Here is a 20,328-nt window from a genome sequence, read left to right on the forward strand (position 1 = left end):
TATCTTGTGTTCAGGCATTTCATAATGACCAAAACATCATCTGAGATGCTGTGAGATTTTCTCTAATCACATGATCTGTTGAGGAAAAGTCACATGACTTTTTTTGTTGCGGTAAATGTGTTTTCATCGCAGTTTATGCACATTTCCTCTTATCGGATATTTAAAAAAAATATCTGACTCAATTGAGCGCATACGTTTTTTATGCACATGAATTTTCATACAAATAGGTGGATGGAAATATAGTGATTGACTTCCATTGTAAGGAAAATACAATACACTGACACAATGTTCACACCATCTTTTATGTTCCACAGACACGGTAAATCTTGGTAATGAAAATTACAGATGAAATTATTCATTGACAAAGCTTTTTTTTATCCCGCCAATGACATCGAGACATTGTGGCAATAACTGCCATGAAAGCTAAACCTCAGGAAACATGGTGAAGCCAGCAGGTGTTTGGTGTTCTAATGACCAAAAGGACTAGTAAAAGTGTGTCCCCTCACTCTGTACCACTTTTTTTTTTCTGTAGCACTTTACATTTTCCCCTTCGTTTGTGGAGTCCCTCCGTATCTGACGTTTACAGGCCCACGGTCCAGAGCGCAACTACCGATCATAACAACGTCAAATCGCTTTTATGAGCATAATTTACAACATGTGCACGGACGTGATGAGAAATTAGAGCGAGGGAAACGGTGACAGAAGGCTTGACCCTGCAAAGCATTATTCTGTGCTTCAATGAAAACGAGGAAGCGCTCAGTGACCAGAACCGGCGGGGGAGTGCGAGAGCGCATGACTGCAGCTTTGTACATTAAACAGAGATGAGACGTGGTTACACTTAAGTCATTTTGTGCAATTTCTGGCAATCTCCCTTTGTAAGTGGGATAAACTACGGTAGTTTTAGAAGGAGGCTTTCATGCTGTTTCACGGAGTGCTGGACCGGTTAGTATCACAGCAAATAAGCGCTGACTGACAATAGCTTAAAGGACCATTAGTGTTTAAATGAAATTTAGGTGTGGGGGATTTGTTATCGGGGATGGGAAAGGCAGGAATTAACTGAGAAGTACATGACGGGAAAGAAAAAAAGTTGGAATCTGTTGTTTTTCTCATCTCTTTCCCAGAAGAGAGCACTTTTCTCCCTTTTCCTTACTACTAATAACCCTTTGAACATCTTTTACTGAAAAGATGTTCACAAAGAAATCTAAAACATTATTATTATATTATCTGTTAACAATAAATATAAAAAACTCACACATATCATTTCAAAAACATGTCCAGTGGCATAGTTAATATACAAAAATATACAATATTTAATTTTTAATGAAACATCCAAGTGTTAAATAAAATTAGAACAATAAAAGTAATTTTCAGTAATTGAAATCAAATCAAATATAAATATTAGATGAAAAATTCAAACTTTAAAAAAAAAAGTATAGCAACTAACTAAACTAGTATGTGAGTTTAAGCTATAGTACTAAAATGACTAAAACTAAAACCAAAATTAAAAATAAATTAAGTTAGTAAGTAAATTAAGTATATATATATTGAAATGGTAAAAGCACATATTACTAAAACTCACTTACCTAAAAAAAAAAAAATATTAATAAATACTATAATAGAATAAAAAAAAAACAACACTTGTTAAGGTGCAGGATTTTTTCTTCTGTAATTTGTTATATCTATTTTGCATTGAATTCTTCACCAATTTTCTTACCAAATGCATCTTGTGTAATATGTAAGTGATGAGAAAGAGAAAGAAGAGAAAGAAAGAAAGAAAGAAAGAAAGAAAGAAAGAAAGAAAGAAAGAAAGAAAGAAAGAAAGAAAGAAAGAAAGAAAGAAAGAAAGAAAGAAAGAAAGAAAGAAAGAAAGAAAGAAAGAAAGAAAGAAAGAAAGAAAGAAAGAAAGAAAGAAAGAAAGAAAGAAAGAAGACCAATAAATCAATGAATGAATGAATGAATGAAGCAGGAGGTCAAGCAGTGTGCCATCATCCTTTCCTCTTACTCTAGTTCAAATAAATTTTTTCTTCAGCTCTTAAAAAGTATTCTCCAATGAATGAATGTGAATGGGCCGCTCCCTTCGGCTCCAGTCAGGACAGGCTCCTCTTGGCAGAGGCTGTTGGGTAGACGTCATCCATCTAAAACAGACCTTTCCCTGAACCCCAAATCCGTTGTTTGTTTCTACACACTAGGAGGTCATGAACACAATGCATTATGGGATGGCAAGTGCCAGGCCACTCAATCATTACGGTTGTGCAAGTGTGCGTATATGTATTCTTTATGAACCCATAATATGCAGCCCAACCCTCTAGCCAAACACCAGCAACCACATCAATCAAACTCACCTCTTCGCACCTCCCGTCCCATGCACAACATTTGGCAAATAAAAAGAGCAGGTTTCAGAAATCAAACATGAATGGCAGGAGGCTGTTACGAATGGGGCGGTGAGGAACTTAAGCTTTGAATAAACTCTGAATGTTCAATGTCCGCCTGCATAATCTGGATCTTTGATGGAAGCAGTGTAAAGTAACATAAAAGAATAATGAGACCAGTAAATCACAACAAACAGGGGTGGCGGTGGTCTTGACAGGCCAAAACCGCAGAAGTGCCCTTTTTCCTACAAGAGGATCTGCCATTATAATAACTGAATGTTAAGGACAAAATATGACTAACAAACTGCTAGAATCAGGCAGTACATCATAGTAATTTAAACAAAAAATTGTCCAAATCAGTGACGATAAGCAATGTACAACAATGCACGTCCTTTGATTGGGCAGCATGACACAAATTAAAATCTAAAGAGTTCTGAAAGAGAAATTTCAATAGTTACGAAATGGAATTTCCAACTTCTTAAAGAAGTGCAAAGGAATGCCAACTTTAAGTTGGATTCCCAACATGGAAATTCACAACTCTGATTTCACAAAGATGCATGTGCCAGATGAATGTGGCAAAAACAGAGCGAACTACACAATTAATGGTGAACAACAACCCCATTCAGGCAACTTATTGAATCCAAATTCCTAAATAACATGATTACAAGATCATAAAATGGGTTTGGGAAACGTTTGCTGAGACAGGTTTGTAAAACATGGCAAAAGATCCGTGTTGCTATTCGCTTACCAGCAAAACAAATGATAGCAATGTCATTTGTGTTTTTATACATCAGATGTTTTTTGGTCGGAAGGTGCAGATATCAAGTAACAATCGAATGCATCACTACATGTCAAATGTGTTCTTAAAGGGATACTCCACTTTTTTTGGAAATATGCTCATTTTACAACTCCCCCAGAGTTAAACAGTTGAGTTTTACCGTTTTTGAATCCATTCAGACGATCTCCGGTTCAGGCGGTACCACTTTTAGCATAGCTTAGCATACATCATTGAAGTGGACAAGACCATTAGCATTTCTCTAAAAAAAAATGACCAAAGAGTTTCGATATTTTTCCTATTTAAAACTTGACACTTCTGTAGTTACATCGTGCACTAAGATGACGGAAAATGTAAAGTTGCGATTTTATAGGCTGATATGGCTAGGAACTATACTCTCATTCCTGCGTAATAATCAAGAAACTTTACTGCCGTACCATGAGTGCAGCAGGCGTAAAGATATGACGCAGCGCCTGAAAATAGTCCCCAGCTCGGTAACTTCCAACGCTCCCTGTGCAAGCAGGTTGTCACGTTGGTTATGTTGACGGAAGGTAGCCTAGTACGATGTAACTACAGAAGAGTCAAGTTTTAAATAGGAAAAATATCGAAACTCTTTGGTCATTTTTTTGAGAGAAATGCTAATGGTCTTGTCCACTTCAATGATGTATGCTAAGCTATGCTAAAAGTGGTACCGCCAGAACCGGAGATCGGCTGAATGGATTCAAAAACGGTAAAACTCAACTGTTTAACTCTGGGGGAGTTGTAAAATGAGCCTATTTCCAAAAAAAGTGGAGTATCCCTTTAATGGCTGCAATTTTGTTGTTTTCTTTACTTTAAGTGAGGACAGGAAAATGACTTGATGCTGGACGCTTTTTTATGAAGGCTGTTTAGACGTACAAATGCCTTGCTCAATTCAAGGCACGGAAATATATTTACATGAGAATGTGGAGCCGCCGTTTTAGATCTGGAAATACATTTTAGCAGATGGAACTCTATACGGTCCCCCAAAGTACTGGAACACGCATGAAGTTACATCAGTGAAAAACAAGATGAAGAGTTTCACAACACATTCAGTCTGACACACAGTTTTGGAAGAGAATGCTGGCTGATTGCAGATGTGTGGGGATGTGAACCACTGGTGTGTAACAGTATAGAGGAAGAAAGAATATATTTTGAATACATATGGTGATGTTTTTTTGACCAAAGTGGGACAGATCTCTCATCAGTGAATTTGGTTACCTTTTTTTACAAGCTGTGCTCTCTCTTTCTGCATCAAGTCCACTTCTCTCGTCAGTGCCTTCCTCTGTCTCTCCAACTCGCACCTCAGAATCCCGATGTGTAGCTGCATACACTCCCTCTCTTTCTTCTGCGGAAAGAAACAAGAATAAAACCTTTTCCATTTTCCTCAATTCTATGCCCAAACCAACTTTATTGGGTAGCTCAATTATTAAGGACGTTTAACAACTGGTCAGGCATTTGAATTTTTTTTAAAGTACTTAATTCAACAGTTTTTGCTCTGGTACCTGCAAAATTTTACTGGTATTAGTACCAACTACTGAAATGTTGGTACTGTGACAACCCTATTCATTCATTGGTGAGCAAGAGACTTCTTTTAAAAACAACATATATATTTTGCACTGCCCTGCAAAACACTTTGGAAAGCAAGCGCAAGCCAGAAACATTCACATTAAAGTAATAAAGCAGTAAGATATGATTTTTTAAGCTGATTACAGCAGACATCAGTGCCAGATCTTCCCTCAGATTCTCCAGCACCCAGCACAGATGAGTCCACGGTAGATCTATCTAATCTACATCTACAGCCCTGCGGCTTTCGGGACTGTTAGCGAGCCAAGCACACTAATGAGGAACAGTGATCTGACGAGGGTGAAAGTGGGATAGAGAGCAGATAGGAGAAGAAAGAGAGCGAAGGAGAAGAGATAACAAGCAGAGAAAGTTCAGTATGTCTTTAATGTGATTGGTGGTGGTGATCCCTATCATAACCAGAACTGCTGAGTTTAATGCAGAGCAGGATGGAGAACCATCTCTAATGTTTGATCCTCATGGCCTCCAGAGTCCATTAAAGACATATTCAGAATAAACAACAAACATATTCATCATGCATGCAATTACAAAACTTACAGAATGGACATAGATGTGATGTCTCTATAAACAGAGATGTAAGAAACATGAATCCACACCACAGCGTGTTGGGGAAATTGAGTGGAAGTCATATAGCAATGAAATCTGTAGGATCTACTGCAGGTAACATCTCAGGATCTTGTATTTTCGCACTTGGCAGCTGAGGAAGTGCCAATCACAGAGATATAGAAGACAGCACCTCAACCTTCAGATAGCTTGAGCCCTTATACGGCGAGAAAAGACCAAGAGCTTGCGTGTTTACTATCAACGCCACTGGCACGACAAAATATGACGTTTCACACATAGCTAAACGCTTCAAAAACACATGCACGCTACAAAATTTTCCCTGAAAAAAAAAAAAAACTAGAAAAAAGTAGGGATGCATTTATTGATACTACTTATACTGATAAGTCCATAATTATTTTCACATAGTTTCATATTAAAATTTTAAAACTAGTTTGTGTATAATAATAACAATATTAATAATAAAATAATATTAATAATAAATAGTTTAAAGTGCTACAGGTGAATTCAGCCATCACAACATTATAATTGAAATCATAAATGAAAAATTTTATACATTAAAGGGGTCATATAATGCCATTTTTGTACAAGCTAATATGATTCTTTAGGGTCTAAATTAAAAGTTTGTAATATACTTTAATTAAAAATTCTCATTAGTATTGTAAGAAAACACTAATTTTACCTGGTCAAAAACAGCTCTGTTTTCAGCACGCCGTTTCAGTGCATGTGTCTTTAAATGATAATGAGCTTTGCTCACCCCGCCCCTCTGTTCTGTGCGTACACCGTTTCTAACACAATAACCACGCGTTGTTCATTATAAACGTGGGATTATGAATTATATTGAGAAGGTCGTACATAGAAAACATCCCGTAATGTACCCTGAGTGTAAACCTTAGATGCATTCATTGTGAAGCCTGCAGCAAGGTTTGCAAATTTCGCATAGATTATTATAAATACTAATATAAAGGTTAATAAAACATTACACTCACATCTTCTGGAGGTTCAGCAGGAACACGTTGGTACCGATCCGTTTTTTTCTCGTTTGTAAAGCTGTCTGGTGTGAAATGATTCGCGCAAACATGAAAGCATGGACGATCGTGGGGAATCCCCGTGAGGGAATCCCCGCGTCAATCCTTTGGGCATATCGCTTCAAAAACAAAACTCTTCAACGGCTCGGATTTAGGAACATCCAAATTACTGCTGTGTTCCTTATTTCATCTAAGAACAGAACACCACAATCGCTTAGACGCCATTCTGCTCCAGCATATCCACAATGGCGGACTACTATGACGGCTGTCACAGCTCACTCAGGGCGGGTCTTGTGTTGCAACACAGCTGTCAATCACAATAGCGGGAGGGGCGTACGATCTTATGACGTCACAATATCGAACGGCTTGATTTCAGAGAGGGTCAAACATATAAGGAGATTAAAACAAAACCACTGGATGGATTTTTATCATGATAGGATGGTTGTGTACAGGCACTGCCAACAGACATTTCAGTGCAATCAACTTGTAAAAGTGCATGTACCATTATATGACCCCTTTAAGTAAAAAAAAAAGTTTTGAAATTCAAGATAACATTTAATATGTTATTAAATTAATACGTTTTTAAAGATAACTTTAAGTGACAACAAAGGTCATCTAAATGTAAAAACAGGCAGAATTGAACATGCTCAATTAATCCTATAATGGTCAAAATATTACCGGTAACTATCAACTGTTAAATAATAACATAAATAAAAATCATAAAAAAATTAAAGTAAAAAATAAAACTAATAAATATCATAACAATATAAAAACAACAAACATCAGCTGAAAAATAAAAATGAATATGTAAATAAAGTAAATAAGTCAATTTAAAAGTAATAAATAATAAGTGAATAAGCATGTAATATAAAATAATAAAAAGTAAAATAATAAGTAATAAATAATACATTAATAATAAATAAATAAATAAATAAATAAATAAATAAATAAATTAGTAAATAAGTTCAATGAGAAAATAAATAAATAAATGCTAGCTCTTAAAAAAAAAAAAAAACATTTGATTGAACAAAAGTCTGCTGAATCAAAAACAAAAGTCCAAAATGTTAGGTGTACACTAGCATATAACTTAGCTTTAAAGCAAAACACATGGACTAAAAGCCACAAACCTGTACCTCACATCCTCTCACACATGAAAAATCACATTCTGCTTTAATTGCCAGTAATAAGAAAGTTCTGAATAATTCAATTACCGTAGCAATAACCGGTACAGTGTAGCGAGCGTGCATGGGCTGATTGATTGCTTGAAGTGCCCTAATAGGCTCCAAACTGACCTGGGGCCAGTGAGAAGTGACAACACCGCTGTTTCAGAGGTGAACGCTCTGATCTATAATCAGGTTCACATAACCTCAAGGCTGAAGGAAAAACTCAAAACAGACTTTTGCTCATTAAGCGCAGTAACTGATACACTTTTGCAGGAATTTCAGACCCTTGCTGACCTTTGGTGCGGTCCAGGTAGCACTCCTGTGATCGAGGGAGAGTGTCAGCTATTAGTGTAAACGTATCCTGAAATTTGACATGTGGAGAACTCCAGAAACTTGCCAATTCGTTTTTGGAGAGGAAGAGACTTCACAGTCATTCACAGAGACTTGACGAACCGCTAAGAAAGACGTGTGATAATATTCCCAACATATGTAGGCTTCAGAAGGCTTTTAGAGCCTTTGGATGAGTATTGTGTTGGATATTGTAAGACAAAAACGTACTTGTAATTATTGCATGTCGTATTGTGTTTGCTGTGCTTTCTCGTGTTCGTTCATTATAAACGCTTCATGTTTTGGCAACTTCTTTTCACGTCATGATCATTTCTGGCTGATTTGGATTCAAGCAAGAGTGAGAGCAAAAAAAAGTGGGGTCATGTTCTTTGCTTTGGCCAAGCAACCAAAAAAAAAAAACTCCAAACTCCAAAGAAAATGACAGACCTCCAGGACACTGAGACAGCGGAGATCAATAGATGGTCCTGTGAACATCTCACCCTCTGAGAAAACAGCATTTCAACAGGTGGAGGGGCCGCCGCAATACAAACACTAAGCACTTAAACATCAAAGACAGCAGGAGTGTGTGTGTGTGTGTGGTAGGGCATATCGAGTGATGGCGTCTTTATGACTCACAAATGTGTGAGAGGGCAAATGTGACTCAAGGAATCCCTCATTTTCACTCTTTCTGAAGTCTTTCAAGGATGCGCTATATTTCAATGCATTTCTATCCAAAAAAAAACACATTTCAGTTTCATTTAAAGGGGTCATGACATTGATTTTTTGTCATTTTAAAGGCACATTATGTAAGATTTTTGGATCAAAATATCCAAAAACCACTAGAACAATGTTATATATTTTGTTGATTTGTATAATGTAATGGATTTTTATAATTAATTATAACTAACATTTATTTTTCTTGCAGAAACAACTGCAAGAAAATAAATAAATACATTCATATGCTTTTGAATGTTAAATGTTTCCCCTTTATTCAAAAACTCATGACACTCATGAAGAGTGAGAGTGTATAAATAACAAATAGGGGAAATGAAACTAGACAGATGTCTAGGTTTCAAAACTTGTCATTATGAAGTAATTACAAAACAGAGTTTGCTTCTACCTAGTAACAGAAGGGTTTGTCTATCAAGAACCAATCAAATTATGAATGTATCATGTCATTTTCGCCATGCTTCTATTCTATAAAAACTGTTGTATTCCTGTTTGCTGGTGGGATTCTCTCTGAAATTTGTCTGAGAACTCTCCCGGCCGTGATTAAAGCATTTGAAGGACATTTGCTGAAGTCTGTCTGTTTATTATTGCTGAGCAGCAAGTTAGGGTTACGGGACTCGGCCGACGTTGACGCGCTAGAGTATAAATATTATTGAAAGGGGACGTCGACTGTAGACGAGACCCATAGAACCTAACGTTGACTGTAGACGTTCGGGGACGTCGATTGTAGACGAGACCCAGGTAGACTTAGGTCAGATGCAAAATATTATATTATAATATACCTAATGAATATTCTAAAATATATATACAAAATAATAAGCAAAATAAATAAAGATATGTATAAAATGATGTTATTTAAGCCAGCGCAAATACCTGTGTTTACATCCTGTTTTTCGGTTGAAGTCCAAAGTAATCGATTGCCGAGTTCACGCGCGTGATCATAGGTAACTAAACCTATGCACGTGAACTCGGCAATCTACTACTTTGGACTTCAACCGAAAAACAGGATGTAAACACAGGTATTTGCGCTGGCATAAATAACATCATTTTATACATATCTTTTACATCTACTGCAGTCAGATTCACTCGTGTTCACTCAGAAGGAATCACTCACACTTTGTGTGCACTTGTAATGACACATCAAGGATGTGAAGAGGCTAAAAGCAGGTTTAGTACTTGCCCCATTGAAGTCAACAGGGTGCAAATTTTAAAAATAGAATAACTCGGTGTAGGCAACACCGATTTTTGTCATTGTTCTCTGTATTGACAGCACTCCAAATGTACAAAAAAATTAGCTCAATGTTAAAATTGACCGGAGTTTTCCTTTAATATATTATGCGTTTCATTACACAGGTGAGCAACTGTTTGATATATTCATCAACAGAAAACTAATCATTGTTATAAAGCTCAACACAGTTAGTCTTTTTTTGTTTAACTTCCCATCTCATATTTTTTCCATCCCCATGTCCCTCTAGGGGCTCCATAGAATGTGTAATTTCTTTTCCGAACATAGTACTAGGCTTCGAGCACATCCCTACTACCTAGATTACAAAATATCAACCAAGAGGCGTCTACGAACAAATAATGCCAGACCATTGGCCGGTGCCTATGTAGACCACGAGGCAGCACACTACGCATTGGATCAGAGTTCTGAAGAGTTCAAGAGAAGGAAAAAAAATGTATAATGTGTGTGTGATTACATTTATTCTGAGTGGAAGGTGTCTGGGCATTTACAGCCAACTGGGAGAGGAGAGAGGACAGACTTTTTGAAGTTTTCATTAAGAACAATAAAACCTTCTCAAACGGCTGCGTTTTCGCAGCTGCTGACTGCCACCTCCAAAAATGCTAAATATGTTTTCCTTTTACTTTTCATTCTACTGCAGGATATAGTGAGTGTGGAAACACAAACAGAGGATTTTCTGGTAACAAGGGCACACAAAGATACATAGAGAAGGGATAAAGCCATGGGATTCGGGATCTCTAAATCCACCAAAACACAGGATACAAGAGCTGCCCGAGGACCTAATGACATATTTATGAGGATCTGTGTAACACAAGATACACAACTCTGAGGCCATTTACCACACTGCTGCTGTTTGTGTTGAGTGACTGGGTACCCTGACTTCCTGTCTGAAACTGAGGGTACTAGCACCAGCATACTGAACTCTCATTCTCACCTGTAAAAATAACACCGCAAAAGCTTGAAATAATCAGCAAATAATAAAGCATTAGTAGTTGCAATGGTAAAAAAAAAAAAATATATATATATATATTTGAGAAAGTAAATGATCAATCTACTTATCTTTCTACTTAATTCAGAATGATGGAACATGTTCAATTCGTAAGAATGTAGTAGTAATTGTTGAGTTTAACATTAACTAAGAATAATAAATTCTACAGAATTGCTCATTTTAAAGTTGCAGTCCGTAGTTTTTCCTCTTTGTCGCCATCTCTGTTCGAAATCTGCAATTGCAGTTATTTACGGAAATATCAACTTTACGCACAGCGCGGATGAATCCAATGTTTTGAGGAGAATGTGCGGCTGTCAGTCACCGCACTGGTGTGGAGACTGTCATTCGCAATCACAGATTCTACTTTATGGAAGTATGACCAACATAAGAATTTTCACTGGAAAATGTCATCTGAACAAGTAACATCCACTTTTGTTCTGACCATCTATTAAATAGATGGCTATTAGCCTAAAAAAGGCTATAAATCTCCACCTCCGACATCCTCACACGCAACATAGCCTACTAGCCGGGACACCTTCTTTATGTGTACAGATGTGACGTAATGACGCAAAGACATGCTCGAATTTCCCGTGGAAATCCACCAGTACCACTGGAATTAAAAGCATTTTTACAAGCTTACCGTTTTGAATCGAGCTAAGGCAAGCACATAGTTTTGAACACTGGCTGGTTATGTACTTGCTCAAAAAATTACTTTGGATCATTTTTAACCCAAAAAAGTTACGGACTGCAGCTTTAAGTTAAGTCCTGTTAACTAATGCAGATGTAAACGAAAAATGTAAACTGAAGTGTTTCCAAGGCTTGTTCTAACAGACTCCTATTCATTTATTTATGCTTGTTTTTAATTGACAAACTATAATACTGGGGGCACATTTAAGAATTATATTACAATTGAGACTAAATAGTACTTTTATGTACATTTAGGTTTTAATGTTTCCCAAGTGTGCTTTCTTTAGGACAGTCACTAAAATGAAATGCTTGTCTGATACACTGCTAGATAGCTTATCAAAAGCTGGTTTATACTGCCATCTCTCATGAAAGAGTAATTCTGTGAGCCTGGAAAGACAATATCCCCACTACAGAGTGAAGTATTGTATTTTAAATTGAGTTTGACAATATGCTATAAAATTCTGTCAAGCCTACAGCAACTGTAAATTTAGCCTTTTACATTTTCAGAGGTGCTTAACAGAGTCTTACCATCAGTACTATGTACCAGGTGGAATGGAAAAGAAAACCCAACAGGCCGGATAGGATTTATGAAGTTAGAGAACATAGAAAGTATACAGAATATAAAAATAATCCTGAATGAATAGAAGCACACAAACAGACCTAGACAACCCAAGAAATGCCACTGGTTTGATTTGTTGGGTCTCACCTTTTCTGTGCAGGACGCTGTTGTCCTCAGTTTCTCTTCAATTTCCTTTCCGATCTTCTGAACCGTCACCTGAGTCTGCTTAATGGCTCTCTGGGCTGTGTGAAGCCTGTGGAAGAAACACACACAGGATGCATCTAGGGTTGAGAATGTGAAGAAGAAGCCATTCCAAGTACTTGAACCAAATTATTTAATGACATTAATGCACACAGAACTTTGTAATAACTGAGTTTCCTGCACCACGGATAAAAATATGTTTGATCAGAGCTGTGAACCTAACAAAAATACTACCAAGTCAAAAAACACACAGTGTTCTTTTCACATCTGCTTTCAATAACAAGCGTGACCAGCAAACAACTCTTATGATTCTTTTTGATGGAGCAGTCAAGCAAATCAGAATTACACTGATTTCAACTATATTTTAATATGACAATGTCTAGTTAAATATGCTCAGTTATTAAAAATAGGACCCACAAAACTTATGCAAACTAGTTAATTTGACAACAGAAATTAACAAAAGAACCACACAAAAAATGTTTATACAGTAATTATACAAACACACATTATTTTTGAAGATTGTTCAAGCTGCTCTCTCATATGATTCAAGTATATTAATCTGCTATACACAAGAAAGTCATTTAGATTTGAAACGACATGAGAGTGAGTAAATGATGACAGAATTTTCATTCTTATTCCTTTAATTTGAAAAGTTTTGAGCATTTGTATTGTAAAACCTAACTAAAACACAATCAGTGATTGGATCTTGACTCAAATAGATGGAATTAGGTCAATCAAATGAAGGATGACAGCGGACACATATAAACACCCATTCTCAGATGTAATGGAAACAGAATTGCCGCATGTGGGGGAGATGATCTCACACGGTGACCGATTTCAGATTTATATTTGCGGTAATTAGAGAACACATAAACTGAAACCTCATGACAGGACCGCTGAACTGAAGGGAGGTCAGGCGTTGTTTTTGTATTGTTTGTTTATTTCTCAAAGGCAATGGGCTTGTTAAGATAAACTTTTATAAATAACAGGTTTGTTAGGAGATTAATAACACCGCAGATGGGTCTCCTCATTTTGCCTGTTTTTATTTGCACCATGGGCCTAATTTTCTGACTCATCTGGTTTTACAACAAAACCAAATGGTTTTAATACCCATTGTTCAATTGCAGTGGTATGGTGAAATTTTTGATTCACCTGAAGGAAAAGATCTGTCAAACTGAATTTAAGAATTAAGTGCATCCATGGATTTTAATACAAAAATTCTTCCATTGCACGAAATGTTCCCTCCCTAAAAAGTCCCACATTGCACCATGAAAACCAGGGAGCATTGATGGAGCTTTTGCTGTTCTCACTAGTAGCGTATCGGGAGCTTTTCATGAAAGGCAGCTGATTCGCTCGACCACGAAACCTTTCAGCGATAGCATACAATTAACTTTGTTTCACACTCCCTTCACTCGCACGCTCACTCGTGCAACCTCCATTAATGGCTCTTTATCTCTCAGTAAGATTAACACATTCTCACTGAAATCCCTCAAGGACAATCAGAAGTGCACATGGCCGGGATTAAAAACAAACCAGACAAGGCAGATGCTAATTAGCACACAAACTACAGCTGTTGTGCAGTAAAAATATAGAAGAATATGCATTCTTGAATGTAACAGCCTCAGATGTCAGTAAAGGAGTCAAAGTTAGCCTATTATGCCCCTGCTGGAAGATGTTGTAACTACAGGTGGTATTTACCTGATACCAACTACTGGACATTAGGCAACACACCAGACAACATCTTTCCAGTTTTTGATTATTCTGACGTTTTGCTGGACATTTTAGTCGGAGGGGCAATGGTGCTATTCAAACGTGTGGTCAATCGCAAACGGGGGAAGCGCGCTGGTTAAGCTCCGTGAGTGCGGCTTCCGAACCCTACAGGATCTCCTTCAGTTTGCATACAGAGCAAACAGGTCTGTGGGTGATGCAGTCAACATGAGACTGCATTATATCCAGCACCATCTCGATAGACCTGGGACTTATGCCAGGATCTTATTTGTGGACTTCAGTTCGGCCTTCAATACCATCATGCCTCTCCGTGCCATCCCAATCTGTCAGTGGAGCTCTCTGACAGGAAAGCAGCTGACAGCAGCTAGTGAGACTTGGGAAACTCACATCCAGGACCCTCACTATCAGCACTGGCGCTCCTCAGGGTCGCATGCTCTCACCACTGCTCTTTTCCCTGTACACGAATAACTGCACCTCTAAAGACCCCTCGTCAAGCTCCTGAAGATTGCAGACGACACCACAGTCATCAGCCTCATCCAGGACAGTGATGAGTCTGCATACAGACAAGAGGTTGAGCTGGCTGCCTTGGTGCAGTCAAAACACACTTAACACTCTCAAAACAGTGGAGATGATTGTGGACTTCAGGAGGAACACCTCAGCACTTCCCCCACTCACCATCATGAGCAGCACTGTAGAGTCATTCAGGTTCCTGAGCGTGACTTAGAACCTTAAGTGGGACAATCATATCAACTCCTTTGTGAAAAAGGCCCAGCAGAGGTTATAATTCCTTCATCAGCTGAGGAAGTATAATCTGACACAGGAGCTGCTGACACAGTTCTACTCAGCCATCACCGAGTCTGTTCTTTGAGTTACTTCTATAACTATCTGGTTTGGTTCAGCTACCAAATCAGACATAAAAAGACTACAACGTACAATCCGGAATGCTGAGAGGATTTTTGGTGCTCCCCTGCCCACCCTGCATGACCTGTACTCCTCCAAAGTGAGGAAGAGGTCAGGTAAAATAATCAAAGAAATTAATACGTTTATTCAACAAGGGTGCATTAAATTGATCAAGTGACGGTTAATGTATCAATTTAAGCAGTACAACTGTTTTCAACTTTGACAATAATAAGACATGTTTCTTGAGTACCAGATTTTTGAAGGATCATGTGACACTGAAGACTGGAGTAATGGCTGCTGAAAATTCAGCTTTGCCATCACAGGAATAAATTACATTTTATAATATAAAAACAGCTAATTTATACTGTAATGCTTTTTCTAAATATTACTGTTTTTACTGTAATTTAGACTTTTTTCAAAAACATTAAAAACAATTACCAAACCCAAACTTTTTAACAATAGTGTGCATTGCCAACATTTAATTACATTACAGTGGATGTTTCAGACCTACATTTTGCCTTTCACAGCCCAGGAGAGGTCACTATTGATGGGTTTCTTAGTTTCCGATAAGTTTTCTCCAAATGCTATGGACCTCCTTGTTTTTAACAGATTTTGAGAAATCCTGGGAAAACTGAGCATACCACATTGTGCGTAACGGGGAGAGAATTTCCTCCCACAGGCCGACAGAAACCTTGCATTGTATCTTCCCATCTGTGGGCCTTTTTGAATCCATCCGAAGGGGGGCCAGAGTCCTTTGTGACACCGCTTTAAGTTTTTTCTACCGCTCCTTTCTTCCCAAAGCTTTTACACTGATGACTTTATTACCACACACGTCATTCGTAAGCAATCATCGAATTGCAACTATCCAATTAGAGGTCCAAGAAAGAACAGAGAGATGGCCAGCTTCTGATCCAGACCATCAAGATTCCCCTTTGGCTAGCATTAGAGAATTCAAACAGTTTGCTGACAAAGGTTAAGTGCCAATATCAACATAGTGAAACAATGCAGACTAATACTCCTTGAGCAATTCATTTGGGTTATGTTTCGGCCCTCCTGTGACCACACTGGTCCAAAACTAGACCTAGACTCTGCATCTGCTAGAAGTACAGCTGGCCTGCCACTCCAAGCGAAGCTCATACAAAAGTTATCCACTTTTAACAAACCCCTGTAAAACTGAATAAAGTTTCAGGAAACACAACTATGGTGATAATTTCCGGTGGTTGCCCACCAAAACTATATAATGCACAGCTACCATTTCTATAAATCCACATTTTCTTCTATATACCTCTTTTTCTGAAGCTAGAGATTGGAAAATTACACCCCTCTCGCTCATATTTGGGGCCTCTCCTCGCACTTTCCCAGCAGTACTCTGCATGAGCTGACCAGGGCATAAATCACTGGGCCTTTAAAATCTACCCTGTAACAAGTTCACACAGCGACAGGAAAAATATTATTATTTTTTTTATCAGCCATGTCTCTCTCTTGTTATATGCAGGGTGATATGGCACGCCGATAAGTCAAGTCAAAGCTGATTTGACAGCTTTATCGTCACCGTGATTGAGATGAAGAAATCTGATAGGCCACTTCCCCCAGGTGAGCGGCAGTTATCGCCCAATCGGATTTCACGCATGTCTGCACTCTTATCAACCCTCAACCCGTCTGCCCGTCAACACCTATCTCCCTCAGCCAATCAGAGAAGGGCACAGGAGGCTACCCGGCAACCAGCAAGGCAGCTCAGACATCAAACACACGCACAAATACAAACACAAACACTTCAATCACAACTTTCTTTTCTGGCGAATCACCTTTTAAAAAACTAGGGGAAAGATTTCTGAGATTGACATCGGAGGGAAACTGGGTGCAGTGACCCAAGTAATAGATTACTAGTTATGTTTGCTAAGTCAAGCATCACTTTTACAACTTTTCACACTTAGGCTGCATCTGAAATCGCATACTTCTCTATATATAGTAGACAAAAAACAGTATGTGACAAAAGAAGTATGTCTAACTTCATAGTACTCATAAAAGAGTAGGGAAAGACTTCTTCCACTGAGATTCTGAAAAGTGTATAGAATGGACACTTTACTATCCCATGAGGCCACGGTAAAGGATTTGTGAATTGAAGTGAAACGTAGGTCACGTGATAAGGGCAACATGGTCAATGTTAGTAAGTCCAGATTACATTCATACTACACACATTCAGGCTATATAGAACGTAGTTTTTAGTCAAAATAAGTACCTACTCAAGAGAGTATGCGATTTTGGACGCAGCCTTGAGGCCTGTTCACACCGGGACGAATTTCGCGCGCGATATTCACCGACGTTTAACGCCTTGTGAATAAACAAATGGCGCCAATGTGGGTGTGCACACAGACGCGAAAAACGGCACGCGTAAAAGCGTCATTTTTTTAAAAACGCCTCGGGTTCGTTTTTTTGGTTTGACGCGCTGCGTCAAAAACTATCCGACCAATGAGATTGGCGCTTTTGCTCACGTGTCTGGAGCTTCTGAAGTTACAGTAAAACACAACTTGGGGGCGCTCGAACACAAAACGGTCTTGCGGAGCACACATACGTAACGGCGAAGAAGATATACGCAGAGTAGCATCTAAACACTGCCGGGAAGAAATAAGACGAGGAAGATGCAAGGCAAGATGAATGTAGAGCTGCTGGTCTCGTTGGTGTCGGAACATAAAGAACTATGACAAACGCGACAGCGACTACAAAAATCTTGATAGAAGAGAACTGTTATGGAGTGGTATTAAGCGCCATCTAATGTCAGGGAATGAATTTGCATGTTCACTCGGCTCATCGTCAGCGAAAATCGCTTGGGTGTGAACACAAAAAACGCGTTGAAAAACTCTGGCGAATAACGTGCGCCGATATTCGTCCCGGTGTGTACGGCCCTTTAGAGTTAGGGAAGTATTAAACTTAGTAGATGAAAATCAACCAAACATTTAATCACTTATTCAGGAAAGGTGTGCAATTACTTTTCTATGCAATCAAACTATTGATTTTTTTTTACCCTAGCAATCACTCAAAACACCCTATATACTGCAATACACAAACTACCACTCAGACAACCATAGCAACCAGCCAACCACATAGCAACACCATGGCAACCATCTAGATCACACAAGCAAACACAGCACATTGTTGTGTGTTAGCACATTGCTCTAACTAGCACACCTTTGCAACCATATGGCAATGGCAATGAACTAGCAACACACAACTAACCCTCAGAACAACTTGGCAACCGAACAGCAACGGTCTGACCATCATCCCAAACATATCTATAAAGTGCATATAAACACACTAACTAGTAACTACCAGTCAGAACAACTTAGGAAATGCATAGCAACACCCTGGCAACCACACAGATCATCCTAACATTATGGTCATTTGTTTTTTACAGACAAGAAAATTTAAAATTCTAGTTTCACTTATCTCAGAAAAGCATAAAAAACAGAACAGAAAAGACTTAAAAGAGAAAAAAATAAACAAGGAAAAGCATTAACTCCTTGACCTGGAACACAAATTAATTCATTCCAGAGTCGCTGGAACAAAAACAGAGACATTATTGTAAACATTGTTCTCTCTTTCGTTTTGACATTCCTTCTCTCCCACATTTACCTCTCGGTGTGTTTATGTATTTACCGTTCATTGATAACCAAATAAATCTCAACTTGTGTTTGTATGCAACACAGCAGTGCAGCATTGTAAAACCAGGCCGAAAATAAAACAGGAAATGAAAACAAAGACAGATGCTTCAGGAAAAGAACAAAGATGCGCTCTGAGAAGTTTTGATGGCCACCTTATGTCATATCCTGAAATGGCCAAGAAAGACTGGAGCATGTCAAACCCAATTACATTTTGCTGCCCAATCCTAACATTGCTTGCCGCTGGTAAATATCTTGATAAATAATCTTGAACAGAACACTGAAACATACAAACAAACATACTGCTCTTCATTTCTCGCTGCCATTTGTTCCCCTTCTCATCTCATGATGAGTAACTGTAAATTATGACTTGTTAAAGAAATTTTGCAAACATAAATTTTGTTTTTAGCTTTTTCTTTGTCTTTACCAACTTCTCCTGGCTGTAACAGTGCTATTTTTCAATATTATTATTTCTTTTCAGTATTTTTATATTTGTATATAATTTATATTTCAATTAGTTGTCAAAGTGTGGGCTATATTAGCAAATATGCACATTTTGATTAAAAAAGCTTTGATTAAAAGTTAGCATGCTCTTTTATTTATATATCCTTTATATTTTATCTAACAAATGATAGTTTTATTCCATTTTATAATAATTTAAATTTTATATTATTTATAACCAATTATTTATTTAATACTTAATAATTTAGCTTGAGAAGCTCAATGCAATTTATTAACATTACATTCATGCATCAGATAAAAAAAAAATAATTTTACAAAAATTTACTTTTAAAAATCACCCGTTTCATAGAATGGCCTTCATATCATTTGACCTTTCAATTTTAAGCAACCGTTTCAATGGAACATTCCACGGATCGCTTCGTGTGTGTATGAATGTGAGTGGAAAAGACAAAGAAAGGAAATGAAATACAGTCTGTCTGGTTGGTATCTACAAAATGAAGGGATGAAAAATGTTTTCTGTCTCTTTTTATGTTTGGATAAATGCTGATAAATGCCCTTATATCAGGTGACAGCCAGTCTTCTGTTGTCTTTGCAATTCCTTCACGTCCTCTTTCCCTCCTGGAGATACGGGTCACACACACACACACTTAGTCAAACACAACACACAACTGCCAAAGCCACAGACCTGCATGCATATCATGTGTAATTTCCCTAAAAGAACACTTAGATCCAGTATAAACTAATGCTTAAATGTTACACTCAAAAAGTTGTTTCCCCAAAACGCATTGCACTGGTATGATTATACCTGAAGTGTCACTGATCGATATGGATTTCACTGTAGGCTAATAATTACACTCGCAGTACATAAAACAAAGATAATGTGTGCAGCCTGTGCAAAGGAATCAAACATACTGGGTCACGCTTATGAAAACACATCACATCTGTTAACCTGCGTCCAAATATCCTTCACAAAAAAAAGAAACAAAAACACTTTCATTGCACAATGAACAAGTGACACGACACGGAAAAATCTAGAGTGCAAACAACCTCGAAGGGATGTGAGCCTGAACGGAAAAGAAAACAAACACGCAACTATCTACAGTGGACCCCTACCTGCTGCTCAGACCAGGAGAATGTCAACACACGCCTCCGTCTCCACACACCTCAGAACTCGCCATTGTCTCCAGTACTGAAGGGAACAGATAAGATTGTGCACCATGGAAATATTTTGGGCGCTAACATTCCTGCCTGGTCTTTGCCGAGAGACGACCAATCCTTTTGACACCTCGCCATGACATCATCTTTGCTCATTTTTGCTCAAAAACAGTTTAACGGATATCTTGGCTCAAC

The 20,328-nt window shown here is 38.0% G+C and overlaps 1 protein-coding gene across 2 annotated transcripts in view; it reads right to left on the minus strand.

Moving 5' to 3' along the window:
- uvrag (UV radiation resistance associated gene) overlaps nt 1–20,328 on the minus strand; it is a 113,449-nt gene that overhangs the window by 68,313 nt on the left and 24,808 nt on the right. For both annotated transcript variants that reach the window (XR_014029288.1, XM_081354493.1), the window contains exons 7-8: nt 12,179–12,284; nt 4,384–4,510 (exon numbers count right to left, since the gene is read on the minus strand). Coding sequence is in view for 1 of the 2 variants with exons in the window: in XM_081354493.1 (XP_081210619.1) it covers nt 4,384–4,510; nt 12,179–12,284 (233 nt within the window). In the remaining variant the exon portion in view is untranslated. The remainder of the gene's footprint in view (nt 1–4,383; nt 4,511–12,178; nt 12,285–20,328) is intronic.

This window comes from Scardinius erythrophthalmus, assembly GCF_964197995.2.
Source record: "Scardinius erythrophthalmus genome assembly, chromosome: 23".
Classification (NCBI taxonomy): Eukaryota; Metazoa; Chordata; class Actinopteri; order Cypriniformes; family Leuciscidae; genus Scardinius; species Scardinius erythrophthalmus.